This window comes from Vidua macroura, chromosome 10 (genome assembly GCF_024509145.1).
Source record: "Vidua macroura isolate BioBank_ID:100142 chromosome 10, ASM2450914v1, whole genome shotgun sequence".
NCBI classification, from domain to species: domain Eukaryota; kingdom Metazoa; phylum Chordata; class Aves; order Passeriformes; family Viduidae; genus Vidua; species Vidua macroura.
Window position 1 is genome coordinate 21,762,782 of NC_071580.1, and position 20,437 is coordinate 21,783,218.

The 20,437-nt window shown below is 45.5% G+C and overlaps 1 protein-coding gene across 2 annotated transcripts; it reads right to left on the reverse strand.

Moving 5' to 3' along the window:
• Positions 1 to 226: 226 nt before the first annotated feature.
• UBE2G2 (ubiquitin conjugating enzyme E2 G2) lies at positions 227 to 20,362 on the reverse strand. 2 transcript variants are annotated; one of them, XM_053986422.1, is made up of 6 exons: positions 20,267 to 20,362; positions 14,720 to 14,755; positions 14,588 to 14,633; positions 9,219 to 9,337; positions 5,420 to 5,560; positions 227 to 3,595 (listed from the first exon to the last, which is right to left on the reverse strand). In XM_053986422.1, the coding sequence occupies exons 1-6, from the start codon at positions 20,307 to 20,309 to the stop codon at positions 3,483 to 3,485; spliced, it is 498 nt and encodes a 165-aa protein (XP_053842397.1). In that variant the 5' UTR covers positions 20,310 to 20,362; the 3' UTR covers positions 227 to 3,482. The 2 variants fall into 2 exon arrangements, with proteins under 2 accessions (XP_053842397.1, XP_053842398.1); XM_053986423.1 differs by lacking the exon at positions 20,267 to 20,362 and adding an exon at positions 19,807 to 19,931.
• Between the last annotated feature and the right edge of the window lie 75 nt (positions 20,363 to 20,437).

Sequence of the window (20,437 nt, forward strand, 5' to 3'; positions counted from 1 at the left end):
TTCAAAAGCACACCAACCCAGTTAATGGATGTCTCACAGCCCACTGTGTGTGTTCTGACACAGCCCCTCTGCCAAGGAAAAACAACAGTGAGTGTGTGTGGATGTGTGTATATACAAAGGCTTTACAGAGGATGTTGCTTGCATTTTTACAGCTTTGTTGAAGGGTTTGGTTGGGGTTCTTTTTTTAATATAAAAGCCTAAAGCAAATACAATCCAGAGAAAAGGGTTTTTAAAAAAATCTTTAATACTTTACCTACATGCATAACACCTGTAGAGCTCTGACACTCCCCAAGGAACATGTTTTATAGTAAGTGTTTCAGGCTGAAAAAAGACAACTGCTCAGAAAAACATTGCTACTGGCCAGTACTGCACATCCTTGCCAACATGAGTGTTCATTCAGGGACACAATTAAAGTCTTTCAGGGAAGTCTATCCCAGGAGCTACACACCAGCTTTACAAGCTTTAACTTTCAGGTGTTCCCCACCTGCAGTAAGGTGTATGTGCCATGAGACCCTCTCAGCTGGTCACAGCAGGAGCCCACACACCTCCACTGTGTGAGCTGAACCCACCTGCTTTATGCAAGGTTGCAGTTTGCAGAATAATGAAGTTTTAGTTCTTTTCGGCAACTAGAAACTGGGAATCTAACATGCCAACCACACTGCCATCTTTAAACCTTCCATAGAGTCACAGAATGGTGTGGGTTGGAAGGGACTTAAAGCTCATCCCATTTCATCCCCTGCCATGGGCAGGGACACCTTCCACTAGCCCAGGTTGCTCCAAGCCCCGGCCTTGGACATTCCCAGGGATGGGGCAGCCACAGCTCCTGTGGGCAGCCTGTGCCAGGCCTAACCACCCTCACAGGGAAAAATTCCTTCCTAAATGAGCACAATGAACAATGAATTTCTTTTGACAAACACAAATGCTCACCCACTGGCTTCAGCTCAGTAAACAGCCACCAGCTAGAACACTTCTCACCTCGACACCAAGTTTCAGTCCTCTGAGGTGAATTTCTGCCTACATTTTGTCACCTTTAAGACTGAGAGGTAGATATGGTCACTGGGTGGCTTCAAATGCCCATCCAGCAAGACCACTGCATGTCAGTCACTTTAAAAGGAAGGCTTTTTACTTTTGAACAGAGATTTGAGGTCTATGGGAACTCTGAGTAGGAACTGGGCATCCAGGAAACCTGCTTGAATGGAAGTTGTCCCTGTCCATGGCAGGGGGTTGGAACTAGATGGACTTTAAGATCTGTTTCCAAACAAACCATTCAGTGATTCTATGATCTACGTGTCCTCCTCAAATCCAAGTGCTGATACCAGCACATTCTGAATGAACTCACCTGTTGCATGTTCACAAGAACTTCCTAGGCCAGACACATGGAGATAATGACATTTGTAAGGAGCAAACTACACCACATCTGCCCACCATCAGATTTTTACAGTTTTCTTTGAATTACCCAGCCACTGCCAGCATTAGAGACAAGACACTTGCCTGGAAAGTACATGCAATCATGTCAGCTCTTTCACTCCTAGAGTATGGCATGTTTTAACTGGGTTAGAATGAACCCTTCCACTCCTTTGGAGCAAGTCTCTTGGCTGTGTGGTTACTCATATACAACACCCACTGCTATACATTTGTGTACAACTATAAAAGGAGAAAATATAAGCACTTTATTTTCAGTATACAGACTAAATCCCACCATAAAATCAAGATAATGAGCAAGCACACATGAATAAAACACTCAGCACTTTAGCAAACCCCACTTTTGCCATGTCTGTGTTTCTGCAGTGGCTCCTGCAGCTCTCCAGCGTTGCTCCTGAAGGTGGCTGCAGTACTCCCAGGAGAAATCCTCCCTCTACTCCAAAAAACACTCCCAGTTTGCATAAAGTGCTACATTTTCCTGTATGCCTTGAAATACTAGTTAGGTACAACACTATTTCATCATCTCTGCTCCCAAGCTATGTCCAGTCCCACTTCCACCCTGACATCAAAGCCACAATTACTTCTACAAGGAGGTAAAATCAGCAGGTTGTAGCAATACAACTCTTCAGAGGTGCACAACGATGGCAAAGTGTGATCTGCAGCACAGACAGCAAGACAGAAATGCTGAACAGTTGTACCACACACATGCACACGATCACCTCTGTAAAGCTTTCTTCGTGGTGTGACTCCTTCCACATCACACTTTTTCACATTAAAAAAAAAAACCAAAAAAACAAAACAGCCCTTGTCAAATTTAGCCCATTTAAAGCTGCCAACAAAATCGGATCCCATGTGCTATCAATGGGCATGTTATTGCTTGTAGTAAATTGGAGAAATTTGGACCTACGCATGAGATTGGCTTGCAAAGCAGAAAGGTTAGCAGAGGCCCCTCAGCAGTTTTAGGAGCTGACCAGCTGGTATCTCCTGCACCCTTTCACACTGGCTACAACACTGCAAATGTCCAAAGCACATGTCCTACCATCCTGGAGCAAACAGCCCATCTTCTCTGGCTCCTATTTAATACACAAGAGCACTCAGTGTAGAGTGTCACAGGTTATTTTTGTAAGTCCATCATGCTCACCTTGGCTCGTTCACCTGAAAATGGGTGATGGGGCTGCAATGGCAAAGCAGTGCCAAATCCTCCCAACACTCATGTGCCACCAGAGCAAGCCAATATTCTTGCAGAGCTATGAAGATGCCCAGCAGAGCAAACACATCCTCACTGGATTTTCCAACTGTCAATGACCTATCTCACCCAGGTGAACTTGCACAATCCAGCCTTTACACCTTGTGCCTCTGAGTGTGAAGTTTACAACTGAGTGTCTTCAAGGACTAATAAAGCAGCTCTTGGAATTTCTGCCAAGCCAACACTGACTGAAAGGCTCAGTATAAACTCACAGTGGTACATGGGAACACCAGGCTTTTCCAGACCCCCAGCCAGTTCTCACAGCTCAATCCCTAAAGTTCCTTTCTTTGCTAACACACCTTGACTATAGCCCTGCTTTACAGCCTCTCCTGCTAACTATACTCTTCAAATCAGACCTGACTGCAACTGCTGCCCTTAACCTAACAAGTACAGAATGGATAGAGTAATTCCTGTCTACTGCTGCTCCAGATGCAATGCTACCTATAGAAACACAACTAATTCTGCCAGCAGACCATCCAAACCGGCACTGCTCTCCAACAGCAGATGGGTGAGGGAGGGCTGCAGATTGCCAGGTGTCCAGGCTTTCCACACCACAAAGTAAGGTAGCAACATGCAGCCTTTGAAAGAGCATTGTCTCTGTATTTTTCTCTACCATTAAATCCCTTTTCCACACAATTTAGTGAGTGAACTAGAGGCTTCTCTGTAGCAGTGGAAGAAAAGAGATGGTAAATAAATAACAAATTATAAGAACTAGGCCAAGAGTTTTACAAAGTTTTCCTTTTTGGTACCAGCACTGAGCACTGCTCGTTTCCAGGTGGAGAGAAATACAAAACACTTCAGTCTCTCTGTGAGCTTAAAGTCCAAGTGACTTCTGCACAATCTGCTTGGCAATTTTGTTAAATTGTTCTCTGTCTTCCCGCCACATCTTGGAGGCGTCTACATTGGCTCCACTTTCATCATTTGGCTCTGAAACAAGAAAGACAAAGGTAGGTGGGCAATGGAGCTTCTTGCTTCTTCACGAATGCCACTTTCCCAGGGCTTTGAAACACTTCTCCTCTTTAGACTGCAGAAACACCACTACAGCAAATCCAATGACAGCTCCTGGATTCCCAAAAGGCCTGATTTAACTGACCACAAGAGAAAGGATATCACAACAAATTCGAGTTTAGGCAAGAAACAAGTGGCACAGGAGCAGGACTTTCTTTTGTTTGTGCTTTCAGCAGTGGAGCCCCACCATGCACATGGCCACCCCCTGTAATGTCAAGGGCTTTTAAAACCGTGTGTTTCTCCCTGCAGACATCTTTTTTTCTTGTTCTCCAGCTTCCCAGACATAAAGCCCCCTCCAAGCAGGCTACCCAAACAGGCTGTCACTTTTTGGGATGGTTTGTTCTATTAAAAACCAACAAAACAATCCAAGGAAACCCATGGAATATGCTTTCACTTCTGCAACATCTTTCATCGGGTGATTTCAGAATGCGTTACGAAGCACATGGAGTGCTGAAGTCCCAGGGGCTCCTGTTTTTTATGGAGGTAAGCTGAAACCCAGGATTTACAAGGTCTGTGGGCAGCATACAGCAGGACACTGTCCTGGGGTTCCAGAAGGCACTAACATACTCTGCTCACTTCCTTGACACACCAGTCCACACCCACCCCAGCCCAGTTCATGCCAGTATCTCGGGCTCCCAACCTTCTCCATGTGGTCCTGATGGTCCACCTTGAACACCAGCAGGTGTGCAGGTCACCCAGTCTTCTAAACTTGGGCTTGCATTACCTGCAGAGCCAGGGCTGAGAGCTTTCCAGTACCCTGACAGAAGCTGACCACTGGTGTTTTAGCCTAATTTCTCCAAAAGCTATGGGGAAATAGGAAGCACAGGCAGAGAAGGAGACCCAGTCCAGGTGACTCCCACACTTCCCAGTCCAGGTGAGGCTGCACCACAAACCAAGCTCTTGGAAGCCATGGGGATCCCACAGGTACTATTTGGCTGCACAGCTTCCCAACTGCAGGTTACTATTCCAAAGCTTAAACAGTCTCATGCAGGAATCTGTTGCTTGCTCTTTGGTCAACTTTGCAGCTTCTAAACCTTCAAAACCAGTTCTAAGGGACATGGCTCTGCCCTCTTCAGGCAGTTCAGCGGCTCTGTCCACTGTGTGGGAAATGATCCATCTTTGAGAGAGCTGTACAGGACAGAGCTGATCCACAGCCCTTGTTATATTTATGAAAAACCATTTGAAAGGCTCCACAAAGAGTTTTTCACCCCAGGTCTCTTCTCAAGAAGCCTTGCTCTGAACCAGAGATGGCAGAGTGGGGCACATTTCCACGCTAGGAATAACAAAGAGAAACAGAGTGTGCTGGCTTCTGCACCAGAGGCCATGGACTCAAGCTTACTGTACTGGTCAGGTCTGATAACCCTTCAGCTGCCAAAGCCAAATCCAACACAGGCTGTAATCCACAGCTTTAAAACATTAAGAACAACATAGCAAATACAGAGAAGGTTTTGTCCAGCTGAGCTTCTGGGACCACCTGACCCATCACTACTGTCTCAGGTGCTACCAACCTGGAAGGAAAGTCTTGCAGTAACCCCCAAACAGGAACACCTGCTACTAATTCAGTTGCATTTTTTCCAACCCTTCTCAGAGCACTGGTTCACTAATAAATAAATAAATCCCAGGGCTTTAAGACCTGTGGTTGCTGCTGAGCAGCTTTCCACGTGCTTTGCTCAGTGAACAAAGCAAAAAGCAAGAGGCAGCTCCAGCTCCCCCAGGAAGGGCTGACAGGACAGCAGTGCTCACCTGCCAGCATGCTAACGACTGACAAGAGGATCTTCTCCACGCTCTGCACGGGACTCCACCGCTCTGCGCTGCTCTCGTACCCCATGGGATCATCCCCAGGAGCATGAAGGATAGAGATGCAGACTCTCCCATCTGGGTAAACTGCACAAAAAGTACACAGGATTGGTTGTTACTCAGTGGAAATGCTCAGCATCTCCACTGAGATGCTCTCTATCTCTTGAGCATAGATCAGCCTTGAGACTTAGCTATGATTAAAACTAAATCCAGATTTAAATTTCCTCTTTAGGCAAGAGGATACAAAATATGAAAGACAAAAACCTAGGACAAATCTTCTTTAAGCAAATCTAACAAACTCCTTCCCCCACAGGAACCTGCTGGGAGCACTTGTGTCATTTAATAATCAGTGATGGGCTCCAGGGAAAAAATGAATGATGCAGCCTGGTGGAATAAGGCAAGAATTTATGCACAGACACAGCTCCAAGCAGGTAACCAGCCCCACTTAAATGGATATTAATGCACTGAATGCACACTGGAGTCCTCCACTGGACTGTGACCATGAAAAGGATTACACAAAGGAGGGAAAAGTGTTATGTTATATATATTATAAACATGAGGAAAAAATAAAGTATTATGTTAAATACATTATGAACATTAGAATTGATCTTTTTTTTTGAATATTACTGAGGTGCACTCAGAAGAATTCCCATGACTTTAGGTTTTGGGGTTTTTTTGTTTGGTTTTTTTTTTGGTTGGTTGGTTTTGTTTTGGTTTTTTTTTTTTTTTTGTGGTTTTTTTTTTTTTTTTTTTTTTTTTTTTTGTTGTTGTTGTTGTTGTTGTTGTTGTTTTTTTGCTTAAAGCTCAGCTGCATTACAGCACCTGGAAACAAGGAAACCTATGAATTAAGGACCCAGGTGCTTCCCCTCCCACCTTTAGCATAAACAACGTGTCTGCAACAGTACAAGTTGGATTCACAGAGACTGGACTCCACTAACTTGGTAATGAAACCAAACAAAGGTTGAAGAGGCACCTCAAAAGAAAACACTGCTCATCCATGATGAGGAATGACAACTTTAGCACAGTAATTTCAGGGCTTCCATTCCTCAGGTGACCAAGCTGGTGCCATTGCCAGGAAAGCAAGACAAAACAAAGCAGGAATGACTGCTGGAAGCAGCTGTGCTCACTTCCAGCTCCTTCCATTCACCCAGCTATGTCTGCCCAAGCACATAAGCACTGTGGAGGACTTTTATTTACAGTCCTTCCTGCAGCCCCAGGCTGGGAACTGGAGCTGGTCTAACCGTAGCTGGAAGAGGTGAAAACAGCAGGTGCTGAATCAGCACTTCTTGCAAGTCAGGAACCCACTGGTAGAAGGGATTTCACTGCTGAGGACGTCTCCTGTTCCTGTGCAGTGCCTCATTTAAAACAGCTGGAACACAGCAGCACAGTCAGGACATCAAAGGCTGATTGCAGGAAGATGTATGGATCTTCTCTCCCTCTGTTCAGGTGAGACCTACCCCTGTCCAGCTGTGGGGCCCCCAATCTAAGGACGTGGAGCTGTTGGAACGAGTCCAAAGGAGGCCACAGAGAGATGCTCTGGAAACAGGCTGGGAGCACTCAGCCCAGAAAAGAGAAAGCTCCAGGGAGACTTCAGAGCCCCTTCCAGTGCCCAAAGGGGCTCCAAGAGAGCTGGAAGGGACTTGGGACAAGGGGCAATGGCTGCACACCGCCAGAGGGCTGGGGTGGATGGGATATTGGCAAGGAATTGTTTCCTGAGAGGGTGGTGGGAAACTGGCACAGGTCGCCCAGAGAAGCTGTGGCTGTCCCTGGATCCCTGGAAGTGTCCAAGGCCAGGTTGGACAAGGCTTGGAGCAACCTGGGATAGTGGAAGGTGTCCCTGCCCATGGCAGGGGGTGGGACAGGATGAGCTTTAAGGTTCCTTCCAACAATCCTTCCCAAATCACCTATGATCCTGTGATCTCCCCACACTGATGCTCAGTGCCAATGCAAGCAATGCCATTGATCACTACTTAGTTACTTTTGCCAGAGTATCCAAGGTCATTGTAATGTAAGAGAAGACAGTTCTGCGCTATCTCAATTCCCCCTTCGCATAAGATAAACTGCAAAGATGAGGGGACACACCAGACTTTCTAAACATTTTCCTTGCAATTTCTCACAGGGGGGGAAATAAACAGAAAAAGCACAGCCCAGCCACCCCTTTCTGCAGCGTTTCCGGGTAGAAGCAGCCCACCATAACCCCAGCTGAGAAGAAAGATTCAAGTGTCTACTTCAGCTGATCTCAGCTTCAGATTAAGAAGACTCCGAGACACAGGGCTTTAAAGAGCTGAGCTGACCATCCAGCGTGTTCCAATTATGCCATGGAAGAAACACCCATGTGCAAAGCCACTCTTTAACACAGGAGTCAGGCAATTTGTGCTTCTCCACACCCCACTCCTCCTGGCAGTGCTGCACACAACACAGCTGCGAGCACTGAACCTCAAGCCAAGGCCACAGCTGGAGCTGCAGGGACAAGGATTTGCTCAGGGAGACCAGTCCTGGCAAGAAGTTTGGGCAAATTAGTCCAGCTGGAGCAAGGTGCTGACATGGCTACACTGCTTCCAAGTGCCAAAGTGCCCTGTTGTGGGCACCAGAGCTCCAGAGGTAATACCACACTGCCTTGGGCATGTCCACACAGTTCTATGCTGTGACATGCAGGTGTGTCCTCCACAGGAGAGTAAAGATGTGGATTAAATGGGCAAGAACTTGCCCCAGTGGTGCTTCCAGAAGGGAATAACAGAAAACTTCAAGAAATTGCAAAATTCCTTGTATATAGGGTGAAATAAATTGATTCACAGCTGAGATTATGACCTGTGTTTTCCAAGTGCAAGAGTGCCAGCTGAAGAGGAAGCACTAGGTAGGAGCACAGCATTTGCCTTTTCCTTAAATCTTTCCTTAAATTTAGATTTCCTTAAATTTAAAGGAATCTTAAGGTTTTCTTAAAAAAAAACTTAAGTTTTTTTCATGTCCAGGGCTCAAACTTGTTAGCAGTACTTCTTGTCACTGCAATTACTCCCACTGAAGAGTCTTCAGATAATATTGTCACTATCACACATTCACTAAGGTTGGAAAAGATCTCTAACTCAATCAATATCACAGAGCAAAGACCAGCAAAGTCTTAATATTAAATACCTGTAAATCTGTTTTCTGCTTGGACGGAGCACTCTGTATTTCAGAGAGATCCCCTCATAAATGTTAAACCTGTGATTTTATGGGGTAAAAACCACGCTGACTAATAAAGCTGCACCCATGGACAACTTTTCAGTCATTAAAACAACACCAAAATACCTAAATAGAAGCCATAGAGCAAGACTGAGTTCATGGTGTGTTGGGACAATGCTCTCAGGCACATGGTGGGATTCTTGGGGTGTCCTGCATAGGGCCAGGGGTTGAACACCATGATCCTGATGGGTCCCTCCAAACTCAGCATATTCTATGTTTCTATGTCTGGAAAGAGCCTGCATTAATTCACTAAGTCTCAAATCCTGTATAGAAGATTTAAAGGCATGGAATTTGCTGTAATCCTTGTTGGATGAGCAAAAGTTTTATGAGGAATAATGGGATAAAGATAAAAGGACCCTAAGATGGAGCAAAACTGCTGGGCAGCTGAATGCTCGTGCTGCCTGCTCAAGGTTGGAAAGGGAGAGAACCACCCTTGGGAAGGATGCCAGATCTCCTGCTGCAAAAGTTTCTTTTTAAGTTGCACAAGCACCCCACCCCCCTGTGCATCCTGCTGCATCAGACTCACTGTTGGGATGGAACATCTCACACGTGAACCTCATCTTCGGAGGACTCAGCGGGTAATCGAGCGGGAAACTCAGGATAGCAGGGAAAACCCCATACTCAAAACAAGTGTCTTCAGGACCCCTAGAAACAGATAAAATGTTATCCACCAACGTTTTAAACAGCTCTTTCACCCAAATTCTTGTCTAATGAGACGTTTGAGGCATGGGTTACATCTTCTTCTCCAGAAAACAAAGAGTTAAGGTGCTCTTACCCCACACCTCATAAACTTAAATCCAAATATGAGGCTTGGGAGGCAAGGGGGAAATCAAAGCTTGCACGCTAAATTACTAGGAAGGTCACAACACTGTTTAATTAGCAGGGTGTGTCTGGATATAATTGGAGTATCTGGCTCCAAGGCATGTTCCAGGATTTGAGTGTCTGCACGTCAAGCGAAAGCAGAGGCAGGTGTGGGACTTCTGTGCCTTTGAAGATACTGTTATGCTCTGCAAGAGAGAGATGTCAAATGCTGGAGCTCAAAATTAATTTATAAACGCCACAGAGATCCCAACTGCCAGTATCTAGCACAACCACACAAACACTTATCACTGTCTGATGCAGAAATCACAGCAAAGTTTGTAAAAATAAAAACACAGCTCAGAGACCATAATTGTCAGAAGAGATGCAGGACAACAATGTGTCTTTGCAGACTTCAGCTATTGAGTTTGCCCTCCCTCGAGTGCAGGTGGAGAACAAATGGCTTCATCAGGGTTCTTGTAGAAACATTTCCTTATTGTGTTCAGAATCTAGTTCAAAGTGCAATCGAGTTGAGAACATAAAGACAACTATTTTACCCTGCCTACATAAAACACTTGTGGAAAGTGAGCAAAAACCAAGTTATTGGTGAGCAAAAAACAAGTAATAAATCATTAGCCATGATTTATTCAAACTTGATGAACCATCTGGAAGTTGTAAAACAAACATGATTTCCCTTGATTGGAAAGATGATGGAAAAAGCTTCAGCACCAAAAATCGTTGCCAAGGAAACGTCGTGTATTTAGCAAAAAGCCGTTCAAACAAAGGTTCCACTGTCTGGGGACTAAGGGTTAGGAATATATTCATGCCTCCTCCTCCCAGTCCACATTCTCCATGCCAGAAAGAACATTAAAGTTGGAGAGCAGCAAATCCTAAAGCACTAGAAGACTTACTGTCTCAAACTTGGGGATTCAAAAGATTTGGCTGGTAGATAAACACAAGAACTATGTGATTTAAACATGCATATTGACACTGGCAGGTAAGCTAAGAGAAATGCACCAACATTCTGCAAGAATGAAAGCTAAACTGTCTCAACCACTTTGTTCCCTTTCTGGCCTTTTCCCTAAATTTAGTCAGGATTCAATTCACATCTGAGAGTAAACTGAATACATTTTTTCCTGACCATTTTAATTCCAGCTGCATTTTAAAGGCTTATTGTTGAACTTCTGAGAGTATGTACATACAGGCATTGAAAAGCTGGGGGGTGTCTATGTTCTGTTTTGAGAGCAAACCCACAGCCTTAAGGGCTCTTCTGTCAAATACACTCAACCCAACATACTCCATTTTAGGCCCTGTATTATGTGAGCAAAATGCTTTTGTTTTAGCCACTCAGTGCTGCCAGGATCAACTTCAAAGAAATTATTAAAGTTAATCCAAGACAGCATTTGCAACTACAAAACACTCAGCATTTGAACTTGACAGCATCACTTTTAGCTCACAAAGGACATTGGCAGGGCCAGGGAGGTAAGAGCATGGCAGCTGCTGCTATCATCCCACTGCTCTGCAGTGATTCCAAAGCTGACAAGATGACAAAGCATGAAAATGAGAAGCTCTGACCTCCAGGAGCTGGCTGTTATCCATGCAAGGGGCAGAGAAGAGTGGTGGGTATCTTCCAAATAGGAGAGAGAACTACCTTGAGGAGGAAAGCTAATGAGAGTTGTTTAGTTTGGAGAAAAGGCTCCTCAGGGGGGACCTTCTCCTACAACTCCCTGACAGGAGGGTGCAGCCAGGTGGGGGTCGGGCTCTGCTCCCACAGAACAAGAGACAGGTCAAGAGGAAACAGCCTCAAGTTGCAACCAGGGAGGTTTAGGTTGGGTATTAGGAAAAATTTCTTCTCTGAAAGGGTTGTTCAGCCTTGGCACGGGCTGCCCAGGGCAGTGGTGGAGTCACCATCCCTGAAAGCATTCAAAAAACACATGAACGTGGCACTTGGGGACATGGTTTAGTGGTGGACTTGTCAGTGCCTGGGGAATGGTTGGATTCTATGGTCTTAATGATTCTGTGATTCTAATTCTATAATCACAGCTTCACATACATTTGCAAATGGCTTATTTGTAAAAAGATGCTGGAAAAACACCAAACCCCACAATCATCAGATGCCCAAAAGGGGAATGGAAACAAAAGTCATAAGCCTAATTATAGATCTAATTACCTTTCTAAACAGCTTTGTGATAAGTTGACTTCAATTTATACTGTTTAGTTTTCAAGCAATCTTTAGGGTTATAAAGTTCTTAAGCATTGCAGGCTTTTGTGTCTTTTGAGGATAAACTTTAATAGCAACACACACTTTTACATGCCAACCAAAGAGGGCAAAACTTGGCCTTGAAATGTTAAATCCATGAACACAACACAGCCTGAAGGACCTCACGCAGCGCTAGGGAATTGAGCAACATAAGGCAAACTCTCCTGAAATGATGTTGCAAAGATCTGGCTTTCAACAATGCTCCCCACCTCTGGTCTTCAGAAAGGTTTTCACATGGGTATTTTCAGTTCTGTGCCCATCACACTCATTTTAGAAGTGTAAGATTTGTCCTCTCCTTTATTTTATTATGGTCTTAACATTTATGCGTTTCCTATTCCTCCAGCATTGCTGCTGCAGACAAGAACACTGGAGATACAAATAATTATTATTTCCATTATTTGAAAATGCATTATTTTATCTCCAAGTCAAGCTCTTACATCAATCTATGTAACATTACCCAGCCTACCTTTGAATTGATAAATGAGAGATGTCTTTTCTGTCTTAGGTCTCTTTTTTAAAAGTTATGTGCCATTCTATGTGCTCTATCTTTATATAAATTGGGTGAAGGAAAGGAAGTATTCTGTTATTTTCACAATTATGTTTCTTACCATTTGCACTTCATCTGTCTAAAAATTTGAAGGCAGCTTTACTCCCATTTTCTCATCTGCACACCTCATTCCCTGAATCTCACACAGCACATTTGAGATTACAAAACACTGGAGGAGACCACCACAGACAAATACAAACAAGTCATGTAACTTAATTTCCAAAAGCATTGCAAACACTGCTACTAACAAGGTTTGTAAAGAGATGAAAGTAACCAAATGTGTTTGGGGTAAACATGTTTCTATTGTATCACACCTTCGAAATTGAGCAGATCTTAAAATATAACTTTATTATGACACACACACAATACAGAAACCAAAATTAAAGCAACTCCGCCTCTCATTTTACGCTGACAAAGACCTGAAGCTCAACACTCAGCACTTTAAAGGGCTTTCAAGTCTGCAAAGCAGCTCCTCTGCTCTTTAAGGTTGTGACAGGAAACATCAGAAAATGTATTTTCTAGGCAATTCAGAAGTACTTCTGAGTGTCCCTCAGGAAACCTCTACTCAGCCTCTGCTAGGAGGAAGTACCAATAAGCAGGAATTTCCTTCCATGTTCCAAGAAGTGCATTAAACCCTCTGGGATTTCCACACTCCCAGCTGCCTGACCTGAAATCTGGCCCATTACGAAGCAGATGTGCTGACTACGCCTCTCACAGAAAGCCTAAGACCCTGCAGCCAAAATCTCTCATGTCAGGCAACAGAACAACCTATTTCCATGCTAAGTGTTTATTTTCAGGGGACTGAGCTACCAGGAAGCACAACCTGTTATCCCAGGAGAAATCACTGCACATAAGCAGAGGCATTTGCCAACTCTTGCCATCAATGAGCAAATAAGCAGTGGTAATTCAAACCTCTGCTCACCAAGGTCTAAAATAACTCAGAGGCTCTGGCTTGCCATGCAGCAGGATCACCCACACAGCCACTTTGTGTGGAATAGGGAATTTGCTACAGCTTTTGTATTGGTTGCACGCCTGAGCCCAAGAGACAGAAATCTTGTTTTTCATCCCTAGACAACACATTCCAAGCAAACCCAGCTAGGAAAACTCTGCCACCCACACCAGCTGAGAATCTCACCAGTCAGCACTGGTGGTTGCAGGGAAAACCTGCCCAGATCACAGCGGGCACGGAGAGAGCAGGGCCACAGCCACTGCCCGCTGCCCCCAGAGTCCTCTGGGACAACCCAGCCCTGGCTGAAGGGAAGGAAATCACCAATTCTTACCAAAGGAATTCTGAAATACAGAGCCAGGATCTACCCTAACAACAGACCACCACCTTCAAGATGGACTCAGTGGTCTGGAGCTTCTTCATCTTTTAATTGCGCAGTATTTGCATAAATTGTCAGATGTGAGTGATGAACGTCTTTTTGCCTCTCCTCTGGCATTTTAGAACTTTATTTTGTAAAAATCACCAGTTATTCCATGTATTCAAAATTCCCAAAGAAGGTACAGCATGAGTAGGAGTACAAGAAAGAGAGAAGACAACCTGTAAGATGTTGGGCAAAAAGATTTTGTCTTTTCATGGCAAATTTTGCTACCAACAACTACACCCATCAGCTGGGGAGTGGAAGAGAGAGAACACAGCCTTGTAAAGGAGTTTTCATTACCCTCAAAACACAGCAGGTCAGGATCAGAGCTATTCACCAACAGAAGCGTGAATCTTCTTCTACATAAAACCACTGCACAACTCTTGACAACACCATGAGATGAATGAAGCATAAAGAACTTCAAAAGAATTTTTACTTAAATTTCAATACTTTTTCTGATCAGAACCTTTCAATATTTCAAGAAAAAAACTGAATAGTAAGTGAATTCATTTTCCTGTCACTTATAACCTGTGTATTTTGCTCCACTCAAAACTTGTCCTGCATTTGCAGTTAGGCAATGTTCCAACAGGTGTGTGTGATCCACAAGCACCTGTTTGTTTCCTACAGTGTTTGTAAATGTAACATATATCCAAGGGAGCCAAAATGAGGATTCCTAACAAATTTGTAAGCATATTATTATGAGACTTGTACAAGAAGTCATCATAAGAAGTTGTACACATCACCAATGTTGCCTCTGTCACTCTGTTTAAAGTCCAAATTTGGACTCCCTGTTTGGATCAGAGGAGTTTCCAGCCCAATGCTGATGTCATACAGAACTGACAGTACTTTTTTTGAGTACATTCTTGCTCTCCTAGAAGCTCATCACAGCAACTGCTGATTTCAAACACCAAACAGTATTAACTCACATGATCAGGGCTTCCCATTCAAAGAAGTTCTCTTCATTCATGGGACCTGTGAAACAGAACAGAACAATGCTCAGTGCTACCTGAACACAAGGTCACAGCTCCAGAGTGCACAAACCCTGCTTGGTTCCTCACCTGCTACAATCCCTTCTGGTGGGTTCAGGGTCAGCTCTGCAAAAACAGAAACACAAGGAAGATTGAGGTGACTTGTGAGCCCAAGCATTTCAGGGGGTGTTTGAGTGGCCAAGGCTTAGCCACAGGGGCCCCACCACCATTGCTTAATGCAGGACAGTGTTCTAGACAAAATTATTTGGCACTTTGGGGTTTTTCAGGCTCCTAGAACTAGCCTTGGAATCAAAGAATGGTTTAGGTTAGAAAAGACCTCTAGGATCAGAGTCCTCTGTCTTCACAGAGGCAATATTTTAAACTTGAGAAGGAAGACAAAAACTTTTCACAAATCCTGGGAAACACTCTTCTCTTGCACCTCTGTGGATCTGCTGCATACCGTGAGAACCTGAAGTTTGTATTCCTGTAAGCTCTCTGCACCATTCAGGTTTGATGCACCCCAGTGCAAAACCCAAAACAACACAAAAACAGGAGAAGCAAACACATGAGAATTCAATCCAACCTCCTGCATGGCCTGAAAAATGTGAGTTTAAAAAAAAGAAGCATCAATAAAACAGCCATGGCTGCACAGGCAAGTTTGGATCCCTCAGTCCTCACATTCCCTAGGAAACTGATACAATTCCAAATTCATGAAACAATCTTCAGCATCAGCCCCTTAGTTGAAGCTGGGGAAGGCCAGTACACCACGTACTGATAAAATAACAACCAGATTTTCTCCTATCTAGTGGACTGACCAGCAGTTTCTAGTTTCTGATGTTGTGCAGGGAGGCAGCAGCAGCTGAGGCACAGCTCAGCCACAAACAGGCAACCAATGTGCCAGCAGTCCCGGGGGCTCAACACCAACCCCAAGGCTCTGAGTGAGCCATGGGGCAGCTGCTGGAGCTGGTGGCAGGAGGTGACACTCCCAGCTGCTTATCCAGCACTGTGTTTCCTATCAATGGCCTCTGGAACACCAGTGGCCAGGAACACACAGAATACAGCCAGAGACACTTGACCTAATTTCTGTTCAGGCTGTAGGTGAAAGCTGTAAGTGCTGCACAGAACAGATTTGTGTCTTAGAACAGCTCCTTCAGTGCAGGATTCGAAGAAGATGCTGAGATGCATTGCCAGGAGAGATCTTTAGTTTGCTCAGAGTGCCCTTAACTTTGGCACAGCCCGCTCTGAAGTTCCATAGCCCAGCAGCAGATTGAAACTCAGCTTTGCTGTTTTCCACACGGCCTGGCATTCCATGGCAGGCTTTTCCAGCTTCACAGTGGGTCTCCAATAGCTTTTCTTGTTGACGTTTTTAGACAGAAAGAGGGAGATGTCAAACGCAGGAGCTCCTGGAATCATTTTGCTCCATCTTGTGGTTCTCTCTAAGAAGAAAATCCCTCTGATGTTTCCCTGGAAAAGCTGGCAGCAGTCCCTGTGGTGGGCAGCCACGTGGAATTGTGTCATACAGCACTCCACTCGGAGGAGAACAGGGGCAATGGGAATAAACAGCCAAAGCCCACAGAGCAAAGGGTCTTCATGAGGACAGAGGTTCAATTCTCCACTTCCTTCCTCAGCTCCCCCACTCAGAGAAAGGTTCCCATCCTTAAGGATCAGGTAAAGTAGAAACTGGGTGTTAAGGGGCTCAGAAGCTTTGATTTTGAGTGGCTGCACCTGGTAATTGAGAAAGGTCTCCAGGGGGATGGTGACATCCTACCCTGTGACTTCTCCAGAGCTGTTCAAAAGGAAACTGAGAGCCCAGTTGAACATGAACCACTAGGAGCTGACACAGCTCACCAGAGCCTCCAAATCAGGGTCACTTCCACGGAATGTCAGGGGGGTGTCCAATCATTTTAAGTGAGCAGCAGACAGCAGTGAGAGCCTAAAACCAATGCCCTGATCACATGCAGAGCGACTCTGACAGACCAGCTAGGCCAAACAGTCCCACTCAGTGCAGAAATTTTCCATAACAGCCAATCTAAACCTCCTCAGGTGCAACTTTTTATTTGCACCCTGGGAGCAGAGCCAGAGCTCATAAGCTTAAAACAGAGCTGACACCAGACAAGTGTGATGCTTCTATTAGGAATTCAGGGCAGATTTGCTGCACACACAATCAGTGTCTTCCTTTTCATTTCACTGCTCTTTGTGGAGTCATTATCAGCCAATTACACCTTGGAAATGGTTCTCAGCAGAACTAAAAACACATCTTGTTAAAGCACCAAAGAGACTGAGAAGATCATCCTTAAAAGAGAAGATCAACAGTGTGTTTCCTAAAAACTGTAGCAAGCCTGCAAGGGGATTAAAAGCCCAGGACTCAGGAAATATTAAGGGCACAAAGTCACTGCAGTATCTGACAGCATCTGCACTGAGATGCTTGAAAAACAGCCAGTTTTCTTCTGACTCCACACAACCCTCCCCAGGCACTAAGGACAGGAGGTACTCACAGAAACCCTGCCAGGTTCAGAAGGTTTATTAATTCTGTAACTTACCAATCTCACAATTAACATAAATCTCTTCTTTTCAACCTGACAGCACTTCCAAAGAAACCTGTTGGCATAATCCACTGCCCTGTTGCCTGTTTGTTCCAGGAAGGAAATCCAGTATATATAATCCGACACTACAGTTCTCGGGTCTCTAGAGATTTAATTCTTCCAGAGTGACCCATTTTACACTTGAAATTTCAGCCAGCATAAGACATCTTCAAGATCAGGCATCAAGAAACAGTAAACATAGAAAAATAAGGTTTCCATCTCTTATCTCTCACAAATATAAGATACTGAGAGACTTAGGTCAGGTTTTAATACTATTATGCATCTAGAATTAACAACAGGCACATGCTTTAATAAAAAGGATTAACTTTTTATTTAATCAGATTTTTATGTCTGATTTTTTTTTTAAAGCTGTAGCCAAACTAGTTCTGGCAGAGTAAATAGTAAATCTGAGAAAGCAAAAAGTCAAACATGCAAAGATCTAAATGAGGACAAGAAACCCAATCTGTATCATCTGGATGCCCACAGCCACCTTCCCTTCCTTCTTCAAAAGGAAAGAAAACCAGTGCAATTTCACAGCCTCTCCCAAAATGCAGTAATATATCTGGACTCCAACAGGTAGAAACTCCCCACAATGTCACAAATTTTTCACAGAAGGGAACGATAAATCTTTAAATTAAGACTTAAACATTTGTGCATGCACGCACAGAAAAAGATGAAAGACAAAAACTGAAAAAGGAAAAAATGGAAAGAATTTTAAGTCTAGTAAGGAAAATACACCCACCAGCAAGGTACTGACTGCCAACACCACTGTCACTACCAGAAGTAACTAAAAGGAAAAGGAAGAGGAGAAGAGGGAAAGAAAAAAGATGTGTCCACAACTTTGTATGTAACACGTACAAGATTTCATCCAAGGTGGGCAGTCAGGAGAGGGTCACTGAAAACCATTCCCATGCCCAGATTCACCCAGGGTCTCACAGCAGCCATGTCCATGCCAGCAACACACATCATCAGGAGGGAAAAACTTCACACTGAGCTGAACCTCAGACTCCAGCCCTGTCCCAAGGTAAGACTTGCTCCTTCTCTGCAAAAAGAGGCAGCAGAACTACCTACAACCAGGAGCTATTTTTATTTTTCATCATAACTTTAGCTGAAATTCTCTAGAGGGCTAAGGGATTCTGCAGAGCTACAATTAACTGCCAGTCTTTAGAGAAACACTAGGGAAAGGCTTGATTCTCGGCTTTGTGCTAAAGGAAAATAACAAACATGCAGCAGAGGGGAAACCACAGCCACTAAAACGTCTGTTTTACTGCACTGCTGCAGCTCAGGTTTCCAGAAAGCACTGTGCACTCAGCCACTGCCAGTTGCATTCATTTCTTACAACACTTTTATTGGGCATGGGAAAGTGCTTGTAAAGGCAGATCACAGACAAAACGTTATCTCTGTCCATGACTAGTGTCACCCTGGGAAACTAGGCAGAGAAGATTCACCTCATGTCTGCCTGTGGCATTAAGTCAAAATCTTTCTGAGGTCATTTAATATCATTTTGCCTAAAGATTTCGTTCATACAAGACACTCCAGTAAGATCTTTGTGCTCCTCAACAACACAGGATCATAAATGCTTTTTTGAGACTTAGGGGATTGATACAAGAGGACAGAAACAGTGCCAGGACTTTCTGTGGTTGTTTTTCAGGTCACTGCCTCTGGAGTACAATGGGAAAATGCAGATTTCTAGGACAGACGCTGTCAGCACAAACTTTATCCACTCACCACCCCCGGCTGCCCGTGGCAGCAGCCTGAGCTGGGTGGGGAGCACTGGCTGCCCAAACACCTGTGTGACAGTCCAGCTTAGAGACCTGTGCTCTGCAGAGCAGCCTGAGGACAGGCACAGTGCTGGCAGGAAATGTGTGACTATAAATACTCTCTTTCACACAGGCTGGACTATTCCACTGAACGATGACAGAAACAAGGAGCATTCCACTGAATGATGACAGAAACAACTCCCCTGGACAGCCTGGAGAGCACAGTAAGTGACCTTCCCTGTTCTTACAGCCCAGCTCCCTCCAGCCCCACCAAACATTTCTTTTCTCCATTCTACTTCCAAACCCCCAAGCATCAAAGCCTAAAAGCACCTACCTACACAGACAAGTATTTCTTGCCAACAAAAGGCACCTTTGGACACATCTCAAACCCATCAGGGAGCAGATGAGCCATCTCAGAAGCTCTGGGATTCCCAGAGGGCCCAGCCCACTGCAGCAGGTCTCTGGTCCCTGTGATGAGGATCACTGCTCGCCACCCCCTGCAGCCACATCCCACAGTGCTTTTTAAACAAACAAGTCTATGTTTTTCATTACTAAAATCGAATTTAAATCCTTTTACTAGCCATTCTGCTTCCATTGAGGACTTCACAGAATTACAGAATTGTTCGAGTTGGAAGGGACCTTAAAGTTCATCTCCTTTCACCCCTGCCGTGGGCAGGGACACCTTCCACCAGCCCAGCTTGCTCCAAGCCCTGTCCCACCTGGCCCTGGACACTTCCAAGGATGGGGCAGCCACAGCCAGAAAGCATCTGCCCTGACAAACACCTTTAATTACCTCTGATGTAATAACAGAGCTCTGCAACAGAAATCTCCATACCTGTATTCTGTTCCATCTGGAAAATTTAACAGGGAAAGACATCAAAGTAACTGGCCACTTGCCCAGGGTTCCCAGCCTCCCCCTGACTAAGGTCCTGGACTCACGGAATCCCAGAGGTGTCACCCGCAACCCGAGCTGTCCCCTCGGTGTCCCAGCGGGACAGGGGGCAAGACCCCCTTCCCACAGCCTCCTCAAAGCCGGCAGTGCCCCGTACCCGTCCCCCTCCCCGGGAGCTGTGTTCGGACGCAGAGAGGGCCCTGCAGCCGGCGAGGGCGGGGGTGAAACAGCGGCCGGCGGGGCACGGGGAGCTGCCCCGGGCGCCGAGAGCGAGGCCCGCGGCCTGGCCTGGCCTGGCCTGGCCGGCGGCCGTCACCGCCCCGCCGGGCTCGCAGGCCCTCCCCGGCTTTGGGAGCGATCCCGCCGGGAAGGCAGCGCGAGGGGCCCAGGGAGCGGCACTCACGCTTGTACTCGGCCATGAGCCGCTTCAGCGCCGTCCCCGCCATGGCGCGGCCCCGCCGCCGCTTCCGGGTGAGCGGCCAGAGCGGCCGCCGGCTGGGCGGGGCGGAGGGCGGCGCTCTATCCGCCGGCCTCTCCTCTATGGTGGCGCTCGCTCCTCCCGCCGGCACCCAGC